Source organism: Taudactylus pleione, unplaced genomic scaffold, assembly GCF_031769625.1.
Source record: "Taudactylus pleione unplaced genomic scaffold, aTauple2 ptg000129l, whole genome shotgun sequence".
In the NCBI taxonomy this organism is placed as follows: domain Eukaryota; kingdom Metazoa; phylum Chordata; class Amphibia; order Anura; family Myobatrachidae; genus Taudactylus; species Taudactylus pleione.
Genome location: NW_028284531.1, coordinates 16,211,223 through 16,238,248, shown reverse-complemented (window position 1 = coordinate 16,238,248; position 27,026 = coordinate 16,211,223). Strand labels below are relative to the sequence as shown.

At 44.9% G+C, this 27,026-nt stretch overlaps 1 protein-coding gene across 1 annotated transcript in view; it reads right to left on the bottom strand.

The window, feature by feature from the left end:
• LOC148523666 (peptidyl-prolyl cis-trans isomerase FKBP8-like) overlaps positions 1–27,026 on the bottom strand; it is a 59,406-nt gene that overhangs the window by 12,435 nt on the left and 19,945 nt on the right. The window contains exons 4-7 of the mRNA XM_088473007.1: positions 25,325–25,542; positions 18,345–18,517; positions 17,177–17,254; positions 2,623–2,769 (exon numbers count right to left, since the gene is read on the bottom strand). Coding sequence (XP_088329133.1) covers positions 2,623–2,769; positions 17,177–17,254; positions 18,345–18,517; positions 25,325–25,542 — 616 coding nt within the window. The remainder of the gene's footprint in view (positions 1–2,622; positions 2,770–17,176; positions 17,255–18,344; positions 18,518–25,324; positions 25,543–27,026) is intronic.

Genomic DNA, 27,026 nt, shown 5'->3' with positions numbered 1-27,026 from the left:
ACAAAGAGCATTATAAACACTTATTACAAGCTGTGAGCTGTAAAAGCATTGTGTCTTTATCATCTGTGATAAAATCAAGCAGCAAAATGCCAGCGTGAAATGTCCCATGTGCAGCACCCTTAAAGCTACCAATTGTCATTGCTGTTGTCTGTTACAGTGACTATGGATGTGTAGACCTTTATTATTTTATCAGTGGTTTCACTGAGGTTGGTGACCAGTGCGGCTAGGCTTTGTGTGCTCTGCCAAAAAGGAGGCGTGGCCTCACTGTTAAGGGGCGTGGTATTGTAGTACACCAATAGTTTCATCACTCTGGGGGGGTTGTCCACCACTCCTGGAGATGCTGGGCTGCCCAGAGACTCTCCCTGCACTGCTGGCTCCTCCGCAGTGTCCAGGAGCTGAGCGCTGCACACTAACATCACGGTGCAGGGCCCGGCTTCCGGTCACTAAGGAGGAGCCAGCATTTTGGAGTCACCCCCTCATAGGGTAATTCCTGGTGCGGTCCGCACCATCCTATTGATACCACTGTTTTTTTATAATCATTTAATACAATACACTCGTACATAAAAACTGTAACAAGGAACCAATACCATAGCAGGACACTATTACACCCTGGATCGGTACAGGCACCTCCCCATGCCCATGTCATACTTGCTGACTTTTTGGCTGAACCCTCTGGGAGGCGGCAGCCATGTCGGCACATGACGTGGCATAGAAGGAGGCAAGGTGGCACAATTGCATTATTGTGGTCCCAAGAATTGCATCACCGTCCTCTCAGACAGCACTTCATTTGGGAAGTGAGCGATGCCGGGTGTACGCAGTAAGCTCCAGGAGATTCAAATACTCTTCTGAGCGGCCAGGACCGGCACCCGTGATTGGCGCGCCTCCTGGCCTTTCCGGCAGAGTATGTCTTGTCCATGTGATGCATTGACATCATGAAGAGGGGGCTGGGACCTGGAAGACAAATGCCGGACATGTCCTAAGGCCATCCATGCAAACTGCAAGCCAAATAGGTTCCTCCAGGGCAGCAACAGCGCTGCCCTCTCGGCCACGTACCCTGGGCAGCGGTACTGCTTGCAAACCCCAGTTATGGCCTTGAACAGAACTAGAAAGTTAGAAACAAGTTTCATACTAATTTTTTTTTTCTATAACCAGAAGTGTGCAAATACGAGGGCTGATTGAAAAGTAATGAGACTGCCCCTGTTTTTCTGTCCCATAGGTAGACATGGCAACACTATGCTGGTTATTGTGAAGATCATACATCGATGTGTCTGAACCTGCGGTTGGACTGCCCTAGTCTTTTTTGTTTGGTCACAGCGAGTGGAAGATCTTCGTACGTTTCATCATGGTGAATGAGGAAGACGTGTCTGTGAGTTTATGTCAGAGATGTATTATTGAATTTTGTATTAAACTTAGAAAAAGCAGAAATGAAACTCATGAAATGTTATGGTAAACATACGGTGGAGAAACAATTAGCCATGCTGCAGTATTTCGGTGGTGGAAGCACTTCCAAGAGGGTAATACGCGAGTGACTGACGAAACACGTTCTGGGAGACCATCCACTGCGGTTACAGATATCACCATTGCCAAAACTGCGGAGATGTTGCAAAATGACAGAAGGGTAACTTTATGCAAACTTTTAGCTTCACTTGGCATCTAATTTGAAGGGGTTCAGCATATTGTGACAAAGGAAATGCATCGCGTGTGTGCCAGGTGGGTACCCAGAAATCTCACAGAAGAGCAGATGCGACGACGAGTTGAATCATGCAAGAATCCCATTCGAATGTCAGAGAGGATACCCGATTTCCTGACATCGATTGTGATGTGTAACGAATCGTGGATTCGTCATTATGATCCGGAATCCAAACAACAGTCCAGTGTATGGAAACACGCAAATTTGCCTCTGCCCAAAAAATTCTATGTGATACCTTCGGTGTGTAAAGTCATGCTTCTGCTGTTCTGCTGCACACGGTATGATCCTACAGCACTGGGTTCCCCGTGGACAGACAATTAATGGTGACTATTATGTAAACGTCCTGAAAACCCATTTGCGTGGAGCCATGAGGAAGAAAAGACCACATTTGCTGAAGAAACTGTGGTTTTTGCTTAACGACAATGTCTGACCACATGTTGCTGCTGTTGCATTGGCAGCACTGACTGAAGTTAATGGGACAGCACTGGAACACCCCCATATAGCCTGGATTTAGCGCCCTGTGATTTCTGGCCATTCCCAACCCTGAAAAAAACAACTGCGTGGAAAGAAGTTCTCAATAGATGAAGTGAAAAATACCATATCTGCAACACTAAAAGTGATGTCACCAACAGTCTACTGCACGTCTTTGAATCGTTGTTGAAATGCTGCAAAAAATTTATTGAATGTGAAGGACGCTACTTTGAAAAATAAATATGTTCAGATCCTGTGGAGTCATCTGATTCTGAATAAAAGAAAAAATCAGTCTCATTACTTTTCAATCAGCCCTCATAATTTTATTATCAGTTGAATAATACGTTTTATTTGTACTTTATGTGCATTTTCCATTTGAAATATGTACAAACAAGGTAAACAAAAAAACAAAACAGAATGAAAGGCTAGTTAGGATTTGATAAGGGAGACACATAACTTACCCTCTGCTTTGTGCTGCGATTAATAAGCGGATTTAAGTCATCTCTAAGCTTCAGATGAGCTTTGGGTTTAGGTCTCCCTGGGGATTTAGTGATTTCAGGCTGTCCTTTTTGTCTTCTTACCAGCTTGGAAAGCTCTGCATGAATTGCCTGGGTGGAAACAAGTCATTCTGTTAGCTTAAGTCATTATATTAGTCATCCTAACAGTGTCACAAAAACTATCACTGACTTGGCAACAGAATAAAAAGAATTAGAATGGCCAAGTCTCACATTGTTTTTCAATGCACAAAAGTAGAATGTTATAACCAGGGCCATTGTAGTGCACTTGTGAGCACCGGGGTAGGCCCCTTCGCGCTCTCCCCACTCACATGAGATGTCATAGAAAGGAGGACCGTGAGCAGGACACTAAGGGCCTGATTCAGACCCACTCGCGAGTGGCTGTCCGCTCGCAAGTGGGTCGATGTTCTGGACTGAGCATGCGCACGACGGAGGGAGCTCCGTCGTGCGCATGCGCCAGACGCGATGAGCGAAGGAAAGTCCTTCGCTCGTTGTGTCTGATCAAAGGGGGCGTGCTGTCGATGTTGATTGACAGCACGCCCCCTTTGGTAGGCGTGCCGGGGGCGTGCCTCCCTGACGGGGGCGTTCCCACGGGAACGCCTCCCGTCAGAAGCCGGCCCACTGACATCACTAGTGATGTCAGTGGGAGTGATTTTGGCTCTGATAGAGCCAAAATCACTCCGGAGCTTGCGGTTGAAAACCTCAACCGCAGGCTCCGGCTCGCAGTTTCGATGGTCGCGATGGTCACGACCATCGCGGCCATCAAAATGCACGCTCGTATAGCCTGTGGGTGGTGACCCACAGCTATACGAGCGTCCAGGAGGACACTCCATTTTCATGGAGGCCGGCCCTCATTCAGAGCGTGCGCTCCGCTCAGAGCGTACGGCTCTGAATGAGGGCCTAAGGGCTCAATCCAATTCAATTAGGTGCGAGTTTGCAAATGCGTGTTTGTTTCATGAAACTCACATAAATCGCACAAATGTGCGCACCTGAAAAATGCGAGATCCAATTAAAATACCAATTCGTGGTAGTCGCGGCGAGGTTGGGCGACTCTTCTACAAAATGCGACCTGGGAGAAGTGCATGAAAACTGGATACTCCCCTTTCTGTTTTTCTTTCTAGTTGGAGCCGTCTCCCATCAAAGCAACACCTCCACATACAGTACCTGTCCCACATCATTTACACCTTCACATACCTGTCCCACATCATTTACATCTCCACATACCTGTCCTACATAATTTACACCTTCACATACCTGTCCTACATCATTTACACCTCCACATACCTGTCCTACATCATTTACACCTTCACATACCTGTCCTACATCATTTACACCTCCACATACCTGTCCTACATAATTTACACCCCACATACCTGTCCCATATCAATTACACCTTCACATACCTGTCCCACATCATACACCTCCACATACCTGTCCTACATAATTTACACCTTCACATACCTGTCCTACATCATTTACACCTCCACATACCTGTCCAACATCATTTACACCTTCACATACCTGTCCCATATCAATTACACCTTCACATACCTGTCCCACATCATTTACACCTCCACATACCTGTCCTACATAATTTACACCTTCACATACCTGTCCTACATCATTTACACCTCCACATACCTGTCCAACATCATTTACACCTTCACATCCCTGTCCTACATCATTTACACCTCCACATACCTGTCCCACATCATTTACACCTCCACATCCCTGTCCCACATCATTTACACCTCCACATACCTGTCCCACATCATTTACACCTCCACATGCCTATCCCACATCATTTACACCTCCACATATCTGTCCTACATCATTTACCCCTCCACATACCTGTCCTACATCATTTACACCTCCACATACCTGTCCCACATAATTTACACCTTCACATACCTGTCCTACATCATTTACACCTTCACATACCTGTCCTACATCATTCACAGCTCCACATACCTGTCCCACATCATTTACACCTCCACATACCTGTCCCACATCATTTACACCTCCACATACCTGTCCTACATAATTTACACCTCTGCATACCTGTCCCACATCATTTACACCTCTGCATACCTGTCCCACATCATTTACACCTCTACATACATGTCCCACATCATTTACACCTCCACATACCTGTCCTACATCATTTACACCTCCACATACCTGTCCTACATCATTTACACCCCACATACCTGTCCCATATCAATTACACCTTCACATACCTGTCCCACATCATTTACACCTCCACATACCTGTCCTACATAATTTACACCTTCACATACCTATCCTACATCATTTACACCTCCACATACCTGTCCAACATCATTTACACCTTCACATACCTGTCCCATATCAATTACACCTTCACATACCTGTCCCACATCATTTACACCTCCACATACCTGTCCTACATCATTTACACCTTCACATACCTGTCCTACATCATTTACACCTCCACATACCTGTCCCACATCATTTACACCTCCACATCCCTGTCCCACATCATTTACACCTCCACATACCTGTCCACATCATTTACACCTCCACATGCCTATCCCACATCATTTACACCTCCACATATCTGTCCTACATCATTTACACCTCCACATACCTGTCCTACATCATTTACACCTCCACATACCTGTCCCACATAATTTACACCTTCACATACCTGTCCTACATCATTTACACCTTCACATACCTGTCCTACATCATTCACAGCTCCACATACCTGTCCCACATCATTTACACCTCCACATACCTGTCCCACATCATTTACACCTCCACATACCTGTCCTACATAATTTACACCTCTGCATACCTGTCCCACATCATTTACACCTCTGCATACCTGTCCCACATCATTTACACCTCTGCATACCTGTCCCACATCATGTACAGCTTCACATACCTGTCCCACATCATTTACACCTCCACATACCTGTCCCGTATCATTTACACCTCCACATACCTGTCCCACATCATTTACACCTTCACATACCTGTCCCACATCATTTACACCTCCACATACCTGTCCCGCATCATTTACACCTCCACATACCTGTCCCGCATCATTTACACCTCCACATACCTGTCCCACATCATTTACACCTTCACATACCTGTCCCACATCATTTACACCTCCACATACCTGCCCTACATAATTTAACCCATTATTGAGCTTTTCAGAGAAATTCCCCTGAAAACTGACATGTCTTTTTTGGCCAAATTATGCTATATAAATCCCCCAAAGTGTATGATTATTCATTGGAAGGGGTGTTCCAGAGGTTCTGTGCTGTGGGCCTGATTCAGACCCGGCCACAAGACTGTGTTCGCACGTAGGCAGCTGATGTTTGCATACTGCTCAAACCTTCAACAGCGATGGGAACTGCGTAAGCAGAAGACACGCAGACCCAAAGCAGAGTGATTGACAAGAGGTGCCGTTTGTGGGGGATGACGGGGGAGTGGTTGGATAAACGCAGGCTTGTCAGTGTGTTTCAACGGCGTTTCAGGGGTGTGCACAAATTAGCCACTGCTGTGCCGCACGCAGCCGGCCATCCCTCAACTTCTGCGGCAGGGTCATGTCAACCACTAGTGTGCGTATGGGTTCGATGGTTTGCGCGGTGACCGATGCTTCCGCTAACTTGTGGACTGCTCTGCCTGTACATAGAGAGAGGTGAGCGGAATTGACTTATGCTGGTTGTGTGTTGCATTTGGTTGTGATTTCCGTGCGTAGCCATGATTACCATATATTCGCATTCAGCGTTACGACCGGGTCTGAATCAGACATTTTTATCTTAAAATAAAGATTTTACCTTTTCGCAATAAAGATTTTACCTTTTCACCTGCCCTGGGGGCTGCTCATAAAAAAAATGTAAATGTGTGTTTGGAAATGGATTGCAATTTAAAGACATAGGGCTCTATTTATTAACATTAGTTTGACTAAAATAAAGTTAAAAAGGGTGTTTTCACACCCTTTTCACAATTTAGTATCACCTATAGTTATTACAGGGCAATTGGAGTAGAATTCGTAAACTTCTACCCCAACCCCTAATTATCACTTATTTTTAGTAAAGCAGATCGCATTTCCCATAACTGTAATGGGAAATGTGATCTGACCAGAGTTACTAAAAATAAAATGTGAAAAAATATCGGGAAAACTTGGAGGTGGCGTTATCCAGGGTCTCCCCCGGTTACCGGACTCCTGCTCCGCTCTAACTGGGAGAGCAGAACCGGCAGTCGGTCCCAGTAATCAGCTGTGTGGTCTAAACAGACCGCAAGCTGATCACTGTAAAAAAAAAAGAAAAAAAAAATAGTAAAAAAAAATTTACTTACTTGACTCCAGGGACCGGTGATCGGGCCTCCGGTGATGACTCCCCTCAGGTCAGCTGGTCTCCCATAGTGCACTGCTGCCCGGTCATCAGGTGTTCGGGTCCCAGTGCAGTATGGGAGATCACCTGACCGGAGGCATGGAGAACATCACCGGAGGCCCGGATAATGCAGGTAAGTGTAATTAAGGGAGGGGGGTCACGGGGGGTCCGCGATCACCGGGGGCGGGGCTTAGCGCCGGGGAGGGTAGCAGCGGCGACCGGTCGGCGCATGCGCGAGCACTTAGTCACGGTGTGTTTTGCGAAAATACAGCGATAAGGCTCCGAAGGGGATTCGCAGGGACAGAGCTTTATCGCAGGCTCTGTCCCTGCAAGGAATTTGTAATAAATCCCTGTGATATTGCCTGAATTCGCAATGCGAATTCAGTCGTTAATATCACACTACAATCTGCATTAAATATGTGGATTGTAGTAAATAGAGCCCTAAGTGCAAATTCGCAGTTAGGGGGGAGTGGGTACTGATTACCCGGGCCAAGGCTTGCTGGAGGCCGTGCCCCCGCTCCCCCCCCCCATGACCTGTCAGTGGCAGCAGCGTCGAGAACACAATGGACTGCAGTGAGTGCAGGGAGGCTGCTGTCGCTAAGCACTGCAGCAGTCACCTCACGGAGGGAGGATTGCTATCGCCCCTCACTGGATGTGCAACCTGGCTGAGGGCGCCCAGCAGATGTTTTGTTTTTTGTAAGGAGGCGTAGCTTGCTAGGTGTCAGTCGTCACTCATTATTCACTCAGTATTGTCCTTTGCTCCCCATAGTCAATCTGTATCCAAATCATGTTACATACATTTAAGAAACTTATCCAAAATATGCACATACCTTACACAAGGCACTGCAAAAACATTAATTTATGCTCTTATTATGTCTTATGTTGTTTATTGTAGTAGTTTATTTGATGGTCTTCCCTGCATTAGTTGTCTGTATATTACTGAATACAATATAAAATACGTACTTCTGCTCAGGGTTGATGACTTTCTGGCTGTCCCTTCCGGGGAGGGGGCAGCCAGACCGGCATCGCTAGTGGGCGTGGACGTTGTTGAGTGCGGGAGCGGGGGCGCATCATTATGGCTCCGCCCCTGCTACACATTGCAGAGATTACCGTCATTGTGAAGCGGGGGGGATCAAAATGAAGCAATCCAGCGTGAATCGCCTCACCCCCCCCCCCTGCTGTTAGAGGAGTACCTACCAAAAAAACAACATTATGCCACATAGGGGGCTACTATGTGGCATAATGTTGTTTTTTTGGTAGGTACTCCTCTGACAAATATATTGCCCTGGGGCTCCCACAATTCTTAATCCAGCCGTGCCTTGGATGCTCCTAGCAGCTTTTCAGTAATGCTAGTCTGCAGGGTGCCATTCCATACCCCCTGCAAGCCACATGCAAGTGCCATGGGATAGAGATGGTGCCACCCCAGGGCCCTGCTCTCTGTGCGACAACATTGCTCACACATCCCTAGTTATGGCTGGTAGGCATAGAGGCATATGAAAAGAAAGCTTGGGGCAGAGGGGCATGTGTGATAAATGCTGGCGGGCAGTAAGGGGCATTTCAGAGAAAATCTAGTGGACATGTGGTGGCATGTGAGAGATTATTGTGGGCAGAGGCATGTGAGAAAAGCTGGTGGGTAGCATGGCATGTGAGAAAAACTGGTGGGCAGAGTGGCATGTGAGGGAAAAGTTGCTCAGCAGCAGTGGTCATGTAAGTGAAAAACTGACAGGCAAAGGGGCATGTGTGGAAAGGTAGTGTGAATGGGGATTATGAGAGAAAAGCTTGTAGGCAGGGGTTCATGTGAAAGTAAAGCTGACATTCAGGGGGGGTGACAGTTAAGCTGATGGACAGTGGAGCATATAAGGGACAAGCTGGTTGGTAGAGAGCATGTGTGGAAAAAGCTGCTATGGTTTTGCATTATTTTTCTCTGATTTAAAATACATACAGTATAATGCGTAGAAAGGTGGTCTGATTTATCAAGCAGCAACTCTTCAAAATAACTGTTTTGTCTGTGATTTGTTTTTCTCTGAGTTATAAACTGGTGGTTTTATAAAATACAGGGTTTTTTCCCAATGGTTTCCCAAGAGTTTTGCCTTAAATAAATAAATAAAATCACCAATTTGCAAGTCACCAATGAAAACAAAGCAAACTGAAGATCTTGAAAAAATGTTACTTGATAAATCAGGCCCCAACAAATCATTGAGTTAGTGGCTGTTCCTGGATTATTGTAGTATTGGTTGTTGTTTTTTTTGCTTAGTTTTGAGATGTAACAAGTTTTCCCCAGACAGCAGCAGAGCTTGGACAACGTTCGACATCAATATTTCTGGACTGCAGCCTTGCAAACCAGCCAAAAGGAGGTAAGAGGAATTATATATTTTATTTTTTTACAAAAGTTGACTGTGTGAAGGTATTGTGGGAGTAGGGGCGGGTAGGCTTAGGCTGTGCCTAGGGCACAGAGAAAAACTTGCTTTGGCCCTGCATATAGCCCTTTTGGAAGTTTAAATACTGCACACATGGCCCTTGAACTACAGTATATTGGGGTAGATGTATGAAAGCAGCACGTTAAGTGCCGCTATAACGTTCCCTGCTTCTCCTCTTTACCGAGGCGAAGTAGGAAGCACTACCTATGAGATGTAAGAACATCTCATCGGCCGGAGAGGGGGAGTGTTAACTCCCCCCTCTGGCGCTACCCGCTAGAGACAGCAGCGCATCAGCCTATTAACTCACCATCGACAGCACGCCCCCTTTGGTATGAGACCCGGAGCGACGGATTGCCCATCACTATCCAGGTCTCGCGCATGCGCATGATGGAGCCGGCTCCGTCGTGCGCATGCGCACTGGGCCACCATCGACCCACTTGCGAGCGCATAGCACTCGCGAGCGGGTTTGAATCAGGCCCAGTGTTTCAATGGGATCAGATTCCATAAGCAGAATAGGAGACTGCAGACAAATAGCTGCATTTACACAAAACAAATTGGATGGCATATTAGCATATTCTGAGATTAGTGGATGAGCCTTTGGGCCTGATTCAGAGGTGAACGCTAACGCCGATATGACTGCGACTTTTTACACAGTGCTACTGCGGCTTTATGCTAAAACCAGGTCTGATGAAATTTGTACAGAGACGCCCACCGACTGCAGCTGCTTTAAGTAAAAAGTTGCACCATTGGAAACGCATCAGATTGCACCATTGAACATTGCACCGCCCCCATTGGAGTTGCAAAATGTCCTTCTGGGATCAGTGCAACTGTGGAAAGAGTAGCAGTCGCTGACCGAGAAATGCCCGTGTCTGGCTAGACTCTCCTGTTAACTCCCCAGAGCACCCACTAAAATTGCCCCTCTCTACAACTAAATGTATTCTGTGTCCCCTGGCGATAATCATCAGGATGCATGCACAGTATGCCTTGGATGCATGCACAGACTGATAACATGGGCCGCTTGTGCCCGATGCCACAACAGTGTCCATTTCTTTGTTAGCTTTACTGCTGTTAGATGCAGGGCTGTAACTACCTGTTGACAGGGATGGAACTCACCAATGGCACCAGTCAAGCTTCAGCCACTTACGCATTTTAAACTATTGGAAGACATCGACCACCGGAGACGGCTGAATGGTTACCCCAGCCTTGTTCTTTTGGTCTGAGCTCCTGGCTCTGTGCTCAGTCACAGAGCCTCCATGAAGTGTTGACCCAGAAATGCAGTGCTCACAACGCCATGACATTGTGACACAACTCAGAAAGTCTTTCACTTTGCCAGGGGCACCCAGACCCCATAATATGCTGCTGGTTAGATGTTGCCATTCATGGAAGACACCATCGCCAAAAATATTCAAAGTTTAATGATCAGAGACAATTGTTGAAAACCAGGTTGATTTTCTGCTTAGAAATGCAAATTCATTTTCAAGGATCTATACTCACTGATTATTATTATCAGAGCTGTAACTAGACTTTTTGGTGCCCTGTGCCAGAGAGAGCATTGGTGCCCCGCCCATTTTTTAAGTTGGGACATACTGTAAGATCTGAAAAAGGGCCATGGCTTCATGGAGAAGAACCAGGGAGGAGATAGGGGAGGCCAGGAGATGCTGGGGATAAAATAAGAGGAACTTACAAGTCAGAATGATAATAAACAGGAAAATTGACAGGCTCAAACAGCGCCCCCTGCCCTGCAGTGCCCTGTGCCAAGGCACTGGTCGCACTACCCTAGTTACAGCCCTGATTATTATAACACATTTGTTTTATCACGTTTCATGCCTTTACCATGTGACACATCCATCCCCCTAAAATGCATAATTGGGTGTGGCCTTGAAGTCACCTATGTGGTATTTTTTATATGTATATTACGTTTATTGTACATTATAATGTTATTATAAAAGACCTGTCTTGCTGTTACAGTACGTTTGACATGTTTTTGATTTGAAGACATCATATTGTATATTGTGAAATATATTGGACTTGTTTTCAAAGTTTCCAGCTACGTATGAGCACTAATCTGTCCTGGAGATTGTTCTGTGAGTGTCAGAAACTCCGTTCCCAGCTCTTATGCTCAAAATCCACTATTCAAGGTGACTGCTACATTAAATAACTCTAAGCTTTGGGTTTAGTATAGGACCCAATACTGTCATACTACTCACAAACAATAAGAGCAATAATCTGCTAACGAAGAATGACGTAAAAGGTTCCTGTATTTCAGGCTTACCTCACTCTTATAACTTTTGTTCTTTTCATATACAGTGCCAGTGGAAATGTTTTGTTAATTTTGGCTATTGTGTTATTTTCCATCGAGTGTAAATTAATATCCCAGGATATAAGCTGTGTCTGAACTAGTTTATAAGGAAACTCTAAGTGAAATAGAATGACAGTTAGGCTGGTCTCTAGTTTCATTCGACTATTCTTCCACTGGCAGAAATGAGAATTAGGAGAACACGCGCGTCCTATGTAATCATTGTCCTTGATTCATGTGTAACCCCCTGTTTGCCTGATGGGTGGTGGTTGTGTATTTCTCCCTTATACCTACCACTGTAGTACATTCTGGTCACCCACCAGACTGTAGCTGTCTCTCACCTCATGTCTATGTGGGTGAGTGTCCCCCCACATGTAGGATACATAATAACAGCACAGGAGCTGATGTTATGTAAGTTCTACACTAATTGGCGTTAGCATATGTTGCATACATGCTGACTATCTGACTGCCATCTCCGGGAGGGGGAAGCCAGGTCGGCGCTGCAGGCGGCAATGGTGGGCTGTGAGGGGTAGTGGTGACGCGATCGCATCACCCCGGGCCCACACCTGCTATACAGTGCCAAGATTTCCAGTGTTGTAAAGCAGGGGGCGGGGCTACGATGACTTGATTTCTGCACGAATCGCGTCATCGTCCCCCTCCGGACTACCCAGGTAAATGTGGTGGTGCGGGTGGAAGTGGGTGAGGCCGGGAGCATCACCCGATTTTTCGGGAGCCTTCCGCCCATTATGGGAAAGTCTGCAAGTACAGTATGATATGTTGCATGAATTTTCACTGCGCATGCCCAGAAGACTAATGCATGCAAACGCTTACTGGCCGACCAGCATGATCTAACAAATAGAAATCCTTATGGCCAGAGAGTCGGTACAGGGGGGGCAAGGGGTCTTCTCACAAATGTGAGCGCTTGCAGGCCGGGAAAAAGATGTAGATATGCTTAAGAAACCATATTATTATTGACAATGGTTGGGGCCAGTGCAAATAGCGGATGATTATAACAGCTGACTGCGCTAGGGAACTGCCTGTTGTTGGCTGTTTATGAATATAATAAAGAGGTAAATAACATAAAATCAGCCAAACAAAAATAAAAATAATCTTTTAGTCTCTCCACCAAAATTGTGCACTAACAATGGCAACAGGCAAAACTTTGTAACTTACCCTGATAAGACTGCACAGACGCCTGTTACAGGCTTATAGCTTAATTTTTTGTTCAATGTGATTTTGAGCAATTAGAACACTCCCCCCCCCCCCCCCCCCCCACAGATTTTAAAAGTCTACATTTGTTCCTACTTTACAGCCAGAGTGGTAATACCACATATGCTGCTGAATAACTACCCATACCAAATGAGGGGAGAGGAAGGGTGCATACTGGCTCTCTAAGAGGGAGATGTATCATATCTTTTAAAGAGTGCAGAGAACAAATGGAGCCGTAGAAGATACAACGTAAAAACTATTTTGAGACTTGTGCCATCATTTTTACTATATATATTTTTAAAATACATGTTTATTTTAAAGATTGAAGTAATAGTTAGAATTTTAAAAACAAAAAAACAGGAGAGGTGTACAAGTTACCAGTGAATTGCACAATGCTAACAAATGAATAGACAAGTCCAGTAAATTAATATTATGACTTACATCAGTAAAACATAGTCAATAGATCTAATCTCAATTGTTTGCATTAAACTGTATAAACCTGTCCTGAAAATGTTCATTCATTGGTAGTGCTCATTCTCTGGCTGTTTCACCCTAAGTCACTTTCCAACAACAGAAAAATACCGCTAATGGTGACAGTGCTTATTGAGGGTATATCTTTAAACAGCAACAAAGTGCTATGCGGATGGAAAGTTAAACGTTGCAAATTTTAATAAATGAAAATTGCACCACTAAAAGAAGTTCCTTCTTATAATCAGCTGATAGTAATAAACATAGTCACTGTGGAGATTGTGATATTTAAATATAGCTGTCCACTCAGTAGTTTAGCATTGTCCAGTTGGGCATAAGCCCTAAAATGGAGTATGGCCAGCTATTTGAACAATTCCAGTTCCATATTAGTGATTCTGGGGTTTCCTTTAGCGATGTGCCACAATGCAAATCATGTAGGTCCCCTCTATTCATGGTTCCAGGTGCTGGAGCTCCAATGTGAGAGCAGCAAATTGGTCCATGGTCAATATAATATGCAAATTCTAATCTCATCCTTTCCTTTGTGCTCTACCATGCAATGGAGTGTACGAGTGGTGAGACGCCCACTTTCAGCCTCCCTGGGCTGTGCATGTGTGATGGAGATTGTTAACACTCCAACATCAAGGCAACATTGCTCGCACCATCGACATTTTGTAGCCTAGGCTCTACTCGTGGAAAAATGAAATGCTCTTGGAATAAAATCCTGAATTACATAAATGAAATAATGCAGCTACGGTTGCCTATGCATATCATACCTATGCTCTTTTGTAACATTGATATATGGATGCCTTTGTTACAAAATCATAACAAATCGGAGGTGTTTCCTTTCCTTACTGTTATACTGACGGTGGCAAAGAAATTGATTCTGCGAGTGTGGTTAAAACTGGTGGCCCCCTTACTATCAGTAGTTCAAACAAATCTGTTGGAGATTCTATATTTTGATAGACGATCTACCTTCCCAGATATAGAAAAGGTAATAGAGAGATTTTATAGTAAATGGGGAATTTTTATCCAACACTTAAATAGTTCATTACAGTCTGATATAATGAAAATATTTGAAACTACTGTGTGGTCTTTAAATAGAAGACTATCTACCTCCTCTCCATAGGCGGATGAGTATGCCTTCTCCCCCCACCCCTTCTTAAATCAAGTGGATGGGTTTACCGGTTTTTGCCAGAGTGCGTGGCAATTTACATAATAGGCAAATGTACGAGTATGGAGATGTTGACTGCAGAGAGGTACAGTAAAAATGTGAGCTAATGGTCAGACAGGATCCCCCTCCCCCTCCCTCCCTTGTTTTCCCTCTTATCTGTTTACATCCTTTGGATAACGCTAAATATTGTATATTGGTTATGTCTACAGCCTAATGCTCTGATAGTTTAACTACAGATATCTTCTTGAACTTATGGTATATTGCTGTACAGTTTGATTTTGCTTATATATATATAAATTAAACCGATGTATGTAAAAAATGTAATAAAACAGATTTACAAAAAACAAAAAAAATGACCTCTAAAGCTTTGGATTTGCGATCGAGAACGCAGCAGCGTTCCCAGACACGTCTATGACACTACCATAACACACCCATGAAACGGCCCCTTTTTGCGATCACTTAAGGTCACCTCCCAGTCTCCACCCTGAAATGCCCAGGTGTTAGCCTTGCCGTATGCAGTTGCAATGGTATAGGGCATTTGGTTTTGCGCGTTCGCAGCAAAGGATTTTTGGACTTTCACGCATACACAGTAGTAAAGCATCGCTTAACTGCATAAACATCAGCATTGCCACCATCTCTGAATCAGGCCCCTTATCGGTTATCAGGGACAGCACTGCTTGCATCTCAATGTAATACTCATATTGCAAATTCAATATAATGTATTCATTGGGGCCTGAATCAGAGATGTATGCTAATACTGTTGCTGCTGTGAATTTGTACGCGGCTGTTCGAGAATATGAAAATATCGCAGCCGCCAGGATATGTATTGAAATTCCCAATAGTGTCTTCGCAAAGCATGTGCGGTGCGACTCAGAGGCATGTGCAGCTTGCCGATTATTACTCAGCTGCGCAAACATGGGCGTAACATACTTCTCTGAATCATGCCCAGGAAATTTCCAACACTCAACGCTTCCTGTTAGACAGATCTGCACATCATCCCGTGCAACTGTTTGCTCACCTCGCACTTGACATCATCTAATAACAGCGCTAATCCATAGTTTTCATATCAGTATTTATTTTTTTGTTTGTTTTTTATTTGCTGTTATATTTGCATATCCCAAACTACTGTATAATCATAAACATTCTAAGGGGTCAATCCTATTAGGTGCGAATTACGAGATGTGAGTTGCGATTTTCACTTCGAATTCGCATAGCGTATTAATTTTGCAATCCAGTTAGCAACTCGCACTGATCAGCAGACTGAGGGCCTGATTCAGACCCGCTCGCAAGCGCACAGCGCTCGTAAGCGGGTCGATGTTTTCCCCCCTGTGCATGCACCGCGTCCGGTGTGCGCGAGCCCCAGCGAGCGACTAAAGACGCTCCGGGGCTCACTACAAGACGGGCCGGCTGTCGATGTTGATTGACAGCTCGCCCCGTTTTGTAGGCGGGTAGGGGGGGTGGTTGAGCAAACGCAGGCGTTCCCAAAGGAACGCCTGGCGTTTGTGGGCGGCCCTACTGACATCTCTCGTGATGTCAGTAGTGGACTTCCTGCTCTATTAGAGCAGGAAGTCCACTCGGGCTTGCGGGAGCCGAGACCCTACCACAGGGTCTCGTTGCAAGCCTGATGGTCGCGATAATCGCGACCATCTCCAGGCCGCTCGCACAAGCTGTGGGTGATCACCCACAGCTTTGCGAGCAAGCTGGAGGAGGTAAAAAAGAAAAAAACGCCCTGATTCAGAGCGAGTGCTCGCCAGCAGCGAGTGGCTCTGAATCAGACCCTGAATTCGCAAGTTTCCACTCGCTCCTCCATGATGATGAGAGATGGAAAGGAAAATATTTTAAGGTTAAAATGTGGGGACACCATGCTAAACCCCTCGGACACCCCCCTCCCCTAATGACCAATTAGGCAATTGGAAGTTTCTAATTAGCTTATTTAGTCCAATAACTACGTAATTTTTTGAGGTTAAAAAAAAAAAATCCTCAAATTACCCCAAAATCAACTTTTTTGTTAGTTTAGGCACTCCAAATTTAATTACAATAATTTTTTAGTTGAAAAATAATTGGATTTATAATTTTTTTTCCCATTTTTCAAGGTGCCCACTAAGTACCCCGAAATCACCCTTTTTCCTACTTTTTTTTTTGCATTTTTCGTTTAATTCGTTTAAAATTAAACGAAAAAAGTTTGTTTTTATCATTTTCTTGCATTTCAAAAAAATGAAAACACAAATCAGCCATTTGACACCATTTCAAAACCTACAGTAACTTCCTAATAGCCACAAACAGCCGTCTATACAGTCCTGCTAACGAAATTATCCATATTGGGGGGTTCCAGGATGGTCTTCCCACATTTTCATGCATTTCTCGCAAATCTCATTTGGCAATCAATTCACACCCCTCCGCTGCGAGTAGTACGAATAGCCATTTTTAATTGGATTGGAGAATTGTCGGGAGCGCAGTGTGCGGGTTTAAAGAAACAAACTCGCTACTTGCAATTCGCACCTAATTGGATCGAGCCCTAAGTTGCATTCTCATTCCATGTCCTGTGGCTTACCTTTGTTGTGGGCTCCAATTTAAGAGCTTGTTTTAGGACAGACATGGCTTCTTCATAGTCTCCTCTTTCCGATAGCACCTGATAGATAGACAAACATAGTGGCATCTGAGACTATTGTTCTACAAAGCATCCTTAGTTACTGCCTATTTGCATACGTTTTCACAAAGTTTGCTGGAGAGGGATCCCTCCAGATCTCTCTCTGTTGGCTCCACTGATGCATGGACGCCAATTCCGAACGCAGGAGCAAAGTAACAGCGGTCTTGTAGGCATTCGCTGGGACAGAGCTTTTTCTGGAGTCCTGTCTCAGTGCCCCAACATTGTTAAATACAAGCAATTTCATGACAACATTGCACAAACACATTTTCTATGCAGTTATAAGTAAATATACCCCTAATGTAAAGAATCTCTGGCCAGCATTTTATGTTTATTGGCCTGTATTTCTTAGTGAGTTAAATAAGATCCCTCACTTTGGGCTGATCCTGAGTCGCACGCAGTCAATGCCGCACGCAGTCAATGCCACACACAGTTGGCAGATGTTTTTAGTCTGCGCACGTGTTTCAGTCACACACAGCGTGCATCTCAATTATTAGCGCTCAGAGACGCAGAAAGAATCGGACTGCTGAATTCAGTGTGCTTCTATGGCAGGTAACAGGAGGGGCGACTAAGCAGATGCTGGCAATCAGCTGCATTAAAAGATGCTTAATTGTTCACACAGGAAGCCATGGTCAGACAGATAAACTGGACCTTCCATAGGGCTGGTGCAAGTTTCTATGATGCGTCCGATGGTGCGTCGACAGAACTGCATCGCTGCAAGACACTGCAAGTGGTCTCATTATTAATTAAATTGGCCGTGGCATTAGCATAAGATACAGATGGCGCGTTTGTGTGCGACTCAGAATCAGCCTCTTTGTGGGTTTACGATCAATAAAAACTATATCTATCAAAATATACATATATATTATATAGGCAACCAAGGTAAATTCAACCCAGGCTGTTAGTCACTTGTGCTAATAGTCTATTTTAAACTTAATTATAATAACAGGGCTTGTGCTTTGTACTTTTCCTGTCGCTCTAGTTGACCTGCAATGACTCATTATTAAAAGGCGAAAAGCAACATCACAATGTACGGTTTATTTTAGTCATATATAAAAAGTTAAGGTGACATTACCCTGCCTTTCCTATAAAGTGCCTTTGCATTGTGTAGATCCATCTCTAGGACTGCATTGCAGGAATTAATGACGTCATCAAAGTGATGAAGCTTCAGTTGGGTGGCTGCCAGGTTATTCAGACATTTAATTCGATGCTCGCGAATCTCCTCTTCTTCCTCTGAGCTCAGTGGTTCTGAGTAATACAGATAATGGTGAGTCATTAGCTAGATGATGAGTGTCTATACATCCCGCTGTATGGTACCATGACAACATAACCAGACATAATGTTCCATTTTGGAATGCCAGCACACAAAACATTGTACACAGAGTGTATCTCCAGGGTGTCTATAGGATATATGGATTTTGTCAGCAGTAAAAGAGATGAAGGACTTCTAAACTTCATGATTAGGTTACCTACGCCTGGCGTGCGTTTTGTGCTTTGAAAATCTTTGCTAATGCAATTACGAATATGTGGCCAGCCATCCTGAACCCTGTGACGCAGATAGAATGTTTGATGTGTTGCAGAGCTACATAACAAGTGCACCTGCACCTTAAGGGGACAGTCATAATAAACCTAATTATCCTAAACATAACATATTCCTAATTATAAATGCTGCTTACAGGAACAGTGAAAAATAGCTAAAGATAATTTTAGCTATTGGTGAGTCAATTGCCATATAATCTTTGCCATTACATGCTCTTATCAGAGCCACAGTCGCCGTCATAAGCTTGCTTTTCAGAGCTTGATAAATGGGTTAAGACTGCAGCCCTCTTTGACAATTAATAGGGGCTTTGGTACTTATCTGAACATTGGAGATATATATAATATTGCCTTTGTTAAGTAGCTCCAATACTAAAAAAGGTGTCTAAGGGCTCGATTTAATACAATAGGCATTGGTAATGCAGATTGTAGTGTGATATTACCGACTGAATTCGCATTGTGAATTCAGGCAAAATCACAGGGATTTACTACAAATCCCTTGCAGGGACAGAGCTTGCGAGAAAGCTCTGTCCCTGCGAATCCCCTCCGCACACTAGTCACGGTATTTTCGCAAAAAAATACCGTGACCAGTGCCCCACGCATGTGCCGACCGACCGTCGCTGCTACCCCCCGGCGCTAAGCCCCACCCCCATCATTAAGCACTGCCCCCCGCGACCCCCCCCTCTTCCTTAATTACAGTTACCTGCATGATCCGGGCTCCGGTGATGTCTTCCATGTCCTCCGGTCAGGTGATATCTCATACTGCACTGGGACCCGATCACCTGATGACTGGGCCGCAGTGCAGCATGGGAGACCAGCTGACCAGAGGGAGGATATCACCCCGAGCCCCGACCACCGGTCCCTGGAGTCAGGTAAGTACATTTTATTTTATTTTTTTATTTTTATTTTTTTACAGTGTATCAGCTTGTGGTCTGTTTGGACCACACAGCTGATAACTGGGGCCGACTCCGGGCTCTGCTCTGCCTGTTAGAGCAGGGCAGGAGTCCAGTAACCGGGGGAGACCCTGCATAACGCCACCTCCAGGTGTCGTTATTATCACAGGGCTTTCCCCGGTTTTTTTTCACAATTTATTTTTAGTAACTCTGGTCGGATCACATTTCCCATTACAATTATGGGAAATGCGATCTGATTACTAAAAATAAGTGATACTTAGGGGTTGGAGTAGACTTTTATGAATTCTATTCCAATTGCCCTTTAGTAACTGTAGGTGAAACTAAAATAATGTGAAAAAGGTGTGAAAACACCCTTTTTCACTTTATTTTAGTAAAAATATTGTTAATAAATAGAGCCCTTAATCATGGGAGAATAAACTACCCATACTTTGAAATGAAACAGAAGGTAAAGGTGACCCTGCCCAAATAAGTTTATAATCCATAGGGTGCAGGGGCCATTTTACATAAAAAAAGGAGAAGTAACAATGTTAGCTGTAGGTGGGGAAGGCATACGTTAGTTCTAAGGTAGGATTGAGTAAATATGGTGAATATGATAAGAGGTATAGGCTTCATTGAACAAGTTAATCTTACTGTAAGAGTGTAAAGGGTTTGTCTAATTTTGGTTAATCTTATATATAAAATTTGGAATCGGTATGTAATGTCCACGGCTGAATAGCCGCCGGATCATATACTGACACCAAAAGACAGAAGGAGCCAAATCCCGACTGGGACTAGTAAGCACACTAACCCTCCCCTCTCCCTACTCTAACCCTCCCTTAGTGGTGCCTAACCCTACCTCCCCCCTAGTGCCTAACCATAACCTCCCCCCATTAGTGCCTAAACCCCTCTCCCCGCACCCTAAATCTATCCCTCCCGGGGGGGTGCCTAACCCTAAGTCCCCCCGGGGGTCCCTAAACCTAACCCTCCCCCCTGCGGCTAGAACCTAAAACACCCGGCTTACCTACGTTCAGTATGCTGGTTGACAGGATTTCATAGTGGGGATAATGATATGCGTCAGGATTTTCGACGCCTATCCTTAGTCCCCTGTCGGGCTTGCGGTGTCGGGATATCGGTGGATGGGATAGCGCCTGCCAGTAACCTGACTGCATCCCATAAAATTAATTTGTCTGTTTGTTTGTCTGTCCGTTTATGCATTCGGACATCCCTGCACCAATTGGGATGAAACCAACTCGAGGTGATCCAGTTGGATCCTGGCCAGGTTTTAGGGGGGTTAGGGTCCCGGTCAGATCTCCTGTTGATGTACGCTGGGTAGGGCTTTGACCAAGGGAGCCTGTTCTGGGCCTTCCACTGGATGGATTTGGACGACATCACATAATAAAACGTAATACTTTAAACCCAGGCAAAGCAGGATACTTCAGCTAGTAATAAACAAGCTATGGCCAAAAGTTTTGAGAAAGACACAAGTATTGGTTTTCACAAAGTTTGCTGCTTCAGTGTTTTTTTGTCAGATGTTACTATGGTATACTGAAGTAAAATTTCAAGCATTTCATAAGTGTCAAAGGTTTTTATTGACAATTACATTAAGTTTATGCAAAGAGTCAATATTTGCAGTGTTGACCCTTCTTTTTTAAGACCTCTGCAATTTGCCCTGGCATGCTGTCAATCAACTTCTGGGCCACACACTGACTGATGGCCACCCATTCTTGCCTAATCAATGCTTGGAGTTTGTCAGAATTTGTGGGTTTTTGTTTGTCCACCCGCCTCTTGAGGAATGACCACAAGTTCTCAATGGGATTAAGGTCATGGACTCAAAATTTCGATGTTTTGTTCCCCGAGCCACTTAGTTATCACTTTTGCCTTATGGCAAGGTGCTCCATCATGCTGGAAAAGGCATTGTTCGTTACCAAACTGTTCTTGGATGGTTGGGAGTAGTTGCTCTTGTTTTGGTACCATTCTTTAGTCATGGCTGTGTTCTTAGGCAAAATTGTGGGTGATCCCACTGCCTTGTTTGAGAAGCAACCCACACATGATGGTCTCAGGACGCTTTACTGTTGGCATGACACAGGACGAAGACTTTTGGAGGATGGCCTGGTGTCAAGAAGGGCAGCAAAGAATCCACTTCTCTCCAGGAAAAACATCAGGGACAGACTGATATTCTGCAAAAGGTACAGGAATTGGACTGCTAGGGACTGGGGTAAAGTTATTTTCTCTGATGAATCCCCTTTCAGATTGTTTGGGGCATTTGGAAAAACGTTTGTCCGGAGAAGTAAAGGTGAGTGCTACCATCAGTCCTGTTTCATGCCAACAGTAAAGAATCTTGAGGCCAAGTGTTTTCGGAACAAGCGGCCGATAAGCTGCCACCTCACCGGCCTTGGGATTGTCTTATTGACCTGATGCCTGGAAAAGTGTCTCCTCGGGGTCATACATACCCTCTGTCAATTCCAGAGACCCAGTCAATGTCCCAATATATCCAAGAAAACCTACAGAAGGGATTTATCCGGTCTTCTTCGTCTCCCGCCGGTACTAGGTTTTTTTTGGATTACGACCATGCATCGATTATCGAGGTCTTAACGATATCACCATCGAGAACAAATATCCCCTGCCTCTCATCACGGAACTCTTCGACCGGGTTAAAGGTGCTCGTATCGTATATTTACTGATGCTTTTCGGTCTCAGTAATACTCCAGCGGTATTTCAAGGGTTTATCAACAAGATCTTCCGGGATGTTTTGTACCAGTTTGTTATTGTTTATCTGGACTATATTCTCATCTTTTCTAGTGATCTCAGTACCCACCGACAACATGTGAGGGAAGTCTTGCTCCGATTACATGCTAACCATCTCTTTGGGAAGTTGTCAAAGTGTGTCTTCGAGGTTCCTACCATAGCATTTCTTGGATATGTGATCTCCGGTTCAGAGTTGCGGATGTATACCGAGAAACTCAAGGCTATCCAGGATTGGCTGTTGCCCACTTCGTTGAAGACTATCCAGAGGTTCTTAGGCTTTGCAAACTAGTACAGGAAATTTATCAGGTCTTTTTCAACCATTGTAGCGCCCATCACTGCCATGACCGGAAAGGGAGCCAATGCGGCCGATTGGTCTCTAGAAGCTCTCTCAGCATTCCAAACCCTCAAGCAAGCCTTCTCCTCTGCACCCATTCTTTTACAACCCGACATTGAAAAATCCTTTGTCCTAGAGGTGGCTGCATCGGTGTATGGAGTGGGAGCAGTTTGTCCCAGATGTCACCGGAGGGGAAGCTCATATCCTGTGGATACAAGAGTTTATACGATCCTGTCCCAAATGTGTTCAACATAAACATTCACGGCAGTCTCCTGCAGGATTACTCCATCCTCTCTCAATTCTAGTCAAACCATGGTCCCTTCTGTCGATGGACTTTATCACTGATTTACCAGAGTCCAAAGGATTTACTGTAATTTGGGTGATAGTGGACCGTTTCACTAAAATGGCCCACTTTGTCTCTCTGCCTCGTCTCCCTACTGATGCCACATTGGCACGATTGTTCATTCAGGACATCTTTCGTTTGCACGGACTGCCTCAAGAAATAGTGGCCGATCGTGGGGTCCAGTTCGTGGCCCGTTTCTGGAGAGCTCTGTGTTCTGCTATGCAGATTAAGTTACAGTTTTCCTCTGCCTACCACCCACAGTCGAATGGTCAAACTGAGAGGGTAAATCAAGACCTGTAAACCTTCCTCAGAATATATTTGTCCTCTTCTCAAGATGACTGGGCAGACTTGATACCATGGGCGGAATTTGCCCAAAATTTCCATAATCTACAAGGGTGTCCTTTCTTCGCCAACTATGGGTTACATCCACGTATCCCTGAGTTCCAGTCTTCACCCACCGTGGAGGTTCCCGCTGCCAGTTCTGCTTTGCAACATTTAGCGCAAATCCGCTATCAGCATCAGCTATCCCTTAAGAAGGTATCCCATAACTACAAAGTCTTTGCGGACAGGAAGCGCTCTGCTGTGCCCAAGTTCTCCCCTGGTGACTGTGTGTGGCTCTCAAAAAGAATTTGAGACTCAGAGTGCCTACCATAAAATTAGCTCCTCCGTTCATTGGGCCATTCCGGATCAAACAGGTCATTAACCCTGTGGCATGTAGGTTACATCTTCCTCCTAATCTCCAAATTCCATACGCTTTCCATGTATCTCTGCTCAAACCATTAATACTTAATCGTTTTAATGCCGAGATTCCCACGGCTCCACCTGTGCAGACTGCCCGAGGACTGGAGTTTGAGATTGTAAAGATTTTAGATTCTCGTTGGTACCAAGGTCAATTACAATATCTAGTGGATTGGAAGGGATATGGTCCTGAAGAGAGGTCCTGGATTAAAGCGGCAGACGTACATGCTTCCAGACTGGTGCACAACTTCCATTTGAGATTTCCACTGAAGCCTAAGGGGCGTTTGGAGGCCACCCTTAAAAGGGGGGTTACTGTAAGGAACACTGCTGCCGGGTCCCGACGCAGAGCCCAGTCGCCTGCACTACTCACTTCCGGTCTCTGGTGCATGGGTCTGGGCAGCCGCCGGTCATTTTTGCGGCAACGCTCCAGACTCAGGGCGTGGGTCTTCTCCTCCACACTGACTGGCATCCCTCGTGTAGTGTGATGGCATCCTCTATGTTGCCGTCGGAGTCTTCAGTTCATGGGCGCTGCCTTCTTGCTGTAGCCTGGGTCCACTAGTCATTCTGGATCTCTGGTCAGCTGGGAGTCAGTTACCAATCAGCAACAGGCACTGCATATATAAACCCTTCTTGGATGCTCATTCAGTGCCTGTACAATGTCTTCTGAAGTCACAGTACTTGGCTCCTGTTACCATTTAGCTTTGGACTTCCGATATATCTCCGTATCCTGCTCTATGGTCTCAAGACGCTACTCGGGGTACAAACCCGGAGCATCTATAGATGCAAACCTACGTATTCCATCCTTATCTCCGTGAGGCATCTCAGTGTACAACACCTGGAGTTCGATGCATCTTTGTGTACTCAAGACCGACACTCATCACAAGCCAAAGTCATCACAGTCTAGTTGGATATACCTCTATACCTCTGACCTAGGATCCCCATCTCGTCTTACTGGGCGAACCCCGGTGACTCGGTCTAAGGATTCCTGTATCTGTCTATTGAGGATAATTCAGTGTCATCTGACTAGTGTCCTGCTTGTCGTGAAGTTCATACACTTTACCAATCGTCCTACTCCTACTACGCTGCTGCCTTCTCGTCACAGATTCTCAAGGCTCACGTTCTTGTTCTGGATTATTAGTTCTGATTCAACCCATCATTCCCAACAGTCCTCTGTTCGTTCAATAAACCTCGTATTCTTAAAATCTACTTGAACTCTAATAGCTTTTCCTCATAGGAGAAATAATTATATAAAACCTCCAATTCCTGCTACCACGGTCTCAACCCGCAGAGTATGATTCATCACAGGGGGCCAACTTTCCTAGAGTCGAGACACATATGATTTAAGTAAAAGGGTCTTTGTAAATAAGGCCCATTAGTCCCTTTAACTGCACTATGTTTGGCCTGTATTGTGTGATAGAAGTAACTTGTAATAGTGAAGTATATTGTGTGGTCTTAGCTCCTCTTACCTGCAATGCTTGGGGTCAGGATGCTCAGCGCTTGGCTGTATGAGTGCATGGCACTTCGATATTCTTCGCGCTCAAAGTGAAAATTTCCACATTCCCGTTTCTGGTTCCCAAGGCTAATACGGTCAGCAGTGGTGAGAGCACCCAGGCTGGGCTTGTCTCTGACTCTGATTAAAGTCACTTTATACATTAGAGAGGCATCGGATGGGATGTCTGGGTCCCTGCCATGAGAATAAGAACAATAAAAACTTTGCACATAAATATAATAACTCAGTATTATTCTGTCTTGTAAAACAACTCAGCTCTTTAGTTAACTAAGATTGCTGTTATTTGTTGAGGAGCAATAAATCGCATCCAAACAAAAGGCACACCAGAGCTTCCCTGACTACCGTGTTACAGTGGAGTCATATCTTAAAACACAAGAGATGTACAAAACAATCAGGTCATCAAATTGTTTCTCATGGGTTGTGATTAAAGGATCGAACACATGTAGGAGATGATTTGCGGGTAGGGGTGGATGTCTGATTTACCACCTTATGCTAATGCCAGTTTCTGTGGGGCTAATGCAGGGATCCTTGCCACCACTTCAAGCGGGAAGCCGCTACACCCAGTTCTTCCTTCCACAGCCGCAACCGTCATCATTAGTATCAGCACTTGCGCTAGATGCGTCAGAAACAGGCTTCCCTTCCCCGTATGCACAACTTAGAATAGCACGGAACTCAGGCTACCTTCTCATGTCACTCCCACACACAAGACAGAGCAGTTCCGTGCTTACATTGTTGCTGCCCAGATCCGTCTGACTCAGAATAGGGTGGAGATATACAAAAATGCCTAATTTGGCATCTGCACATGTGCTGCATGCTAAAACTCGCTATTAATCCTTAAGCACTGTTCTAAAGGCCTGATTCAGGAGTGCACGCCAGTGCATTGCTGAACACAGATTCCCGATGGTAGGGAATCTGCGCAGACGCCTGACCCGTATATTCCCGGCCTCTTTCTCTCATCGGCCGGTTTGCATGACCCCATGGGTTACTTAGCCGGCCGATGTTCCCACAGATTATGCGATGCAATGCAGCTCGGATAAGTAATGCATGCAGGGGGCGTGCTGCTTCATGATGCATCACCATAATTGCAAGGACGGAATTGCAAAGCTGCTTGCGTGCAGCTTTGCAATTCCATCCTAAGCTGAATCAGACCTTAAGTACACTCATTTCATGTGCAAGGGAATATATTTTGGGATTTGTAATTGACCTTTACTGTGAGTAATCTATGACAGATACCAGAGCACAGTGCAACTCTAAAAACCTGTACTTTTGTGACAATATTTCTTACGTCTGGTTATAGGATTTGATACATTTGTGAGGCATTTGCAAACATGCACAGAACCTGGCAGTACAGTGGGTGGTTTGGAGAGATTAGTTGGTAAAACACATTCACAATATGGCAGAATTGCTAAATTTTAAGGGGTCTATTAATCAAGCCCCATTTAGATTCAGAGTATGAGGAAATGACAGGTGTAGACACTGTAAGCAGTTATTTAATTTTTCCCTTTTCTATTTCTAGTTGTCATACACGTATTTTGTGGCATTGTATCAGATCTTGTCAACCAAAGTGGCAGAGATACACAGGACTGTTATCAATGATGATATATAAAGGTGTTTGTAGGTCACAGCACAGGATTTTGTCTGTCCACACAAGACATTTA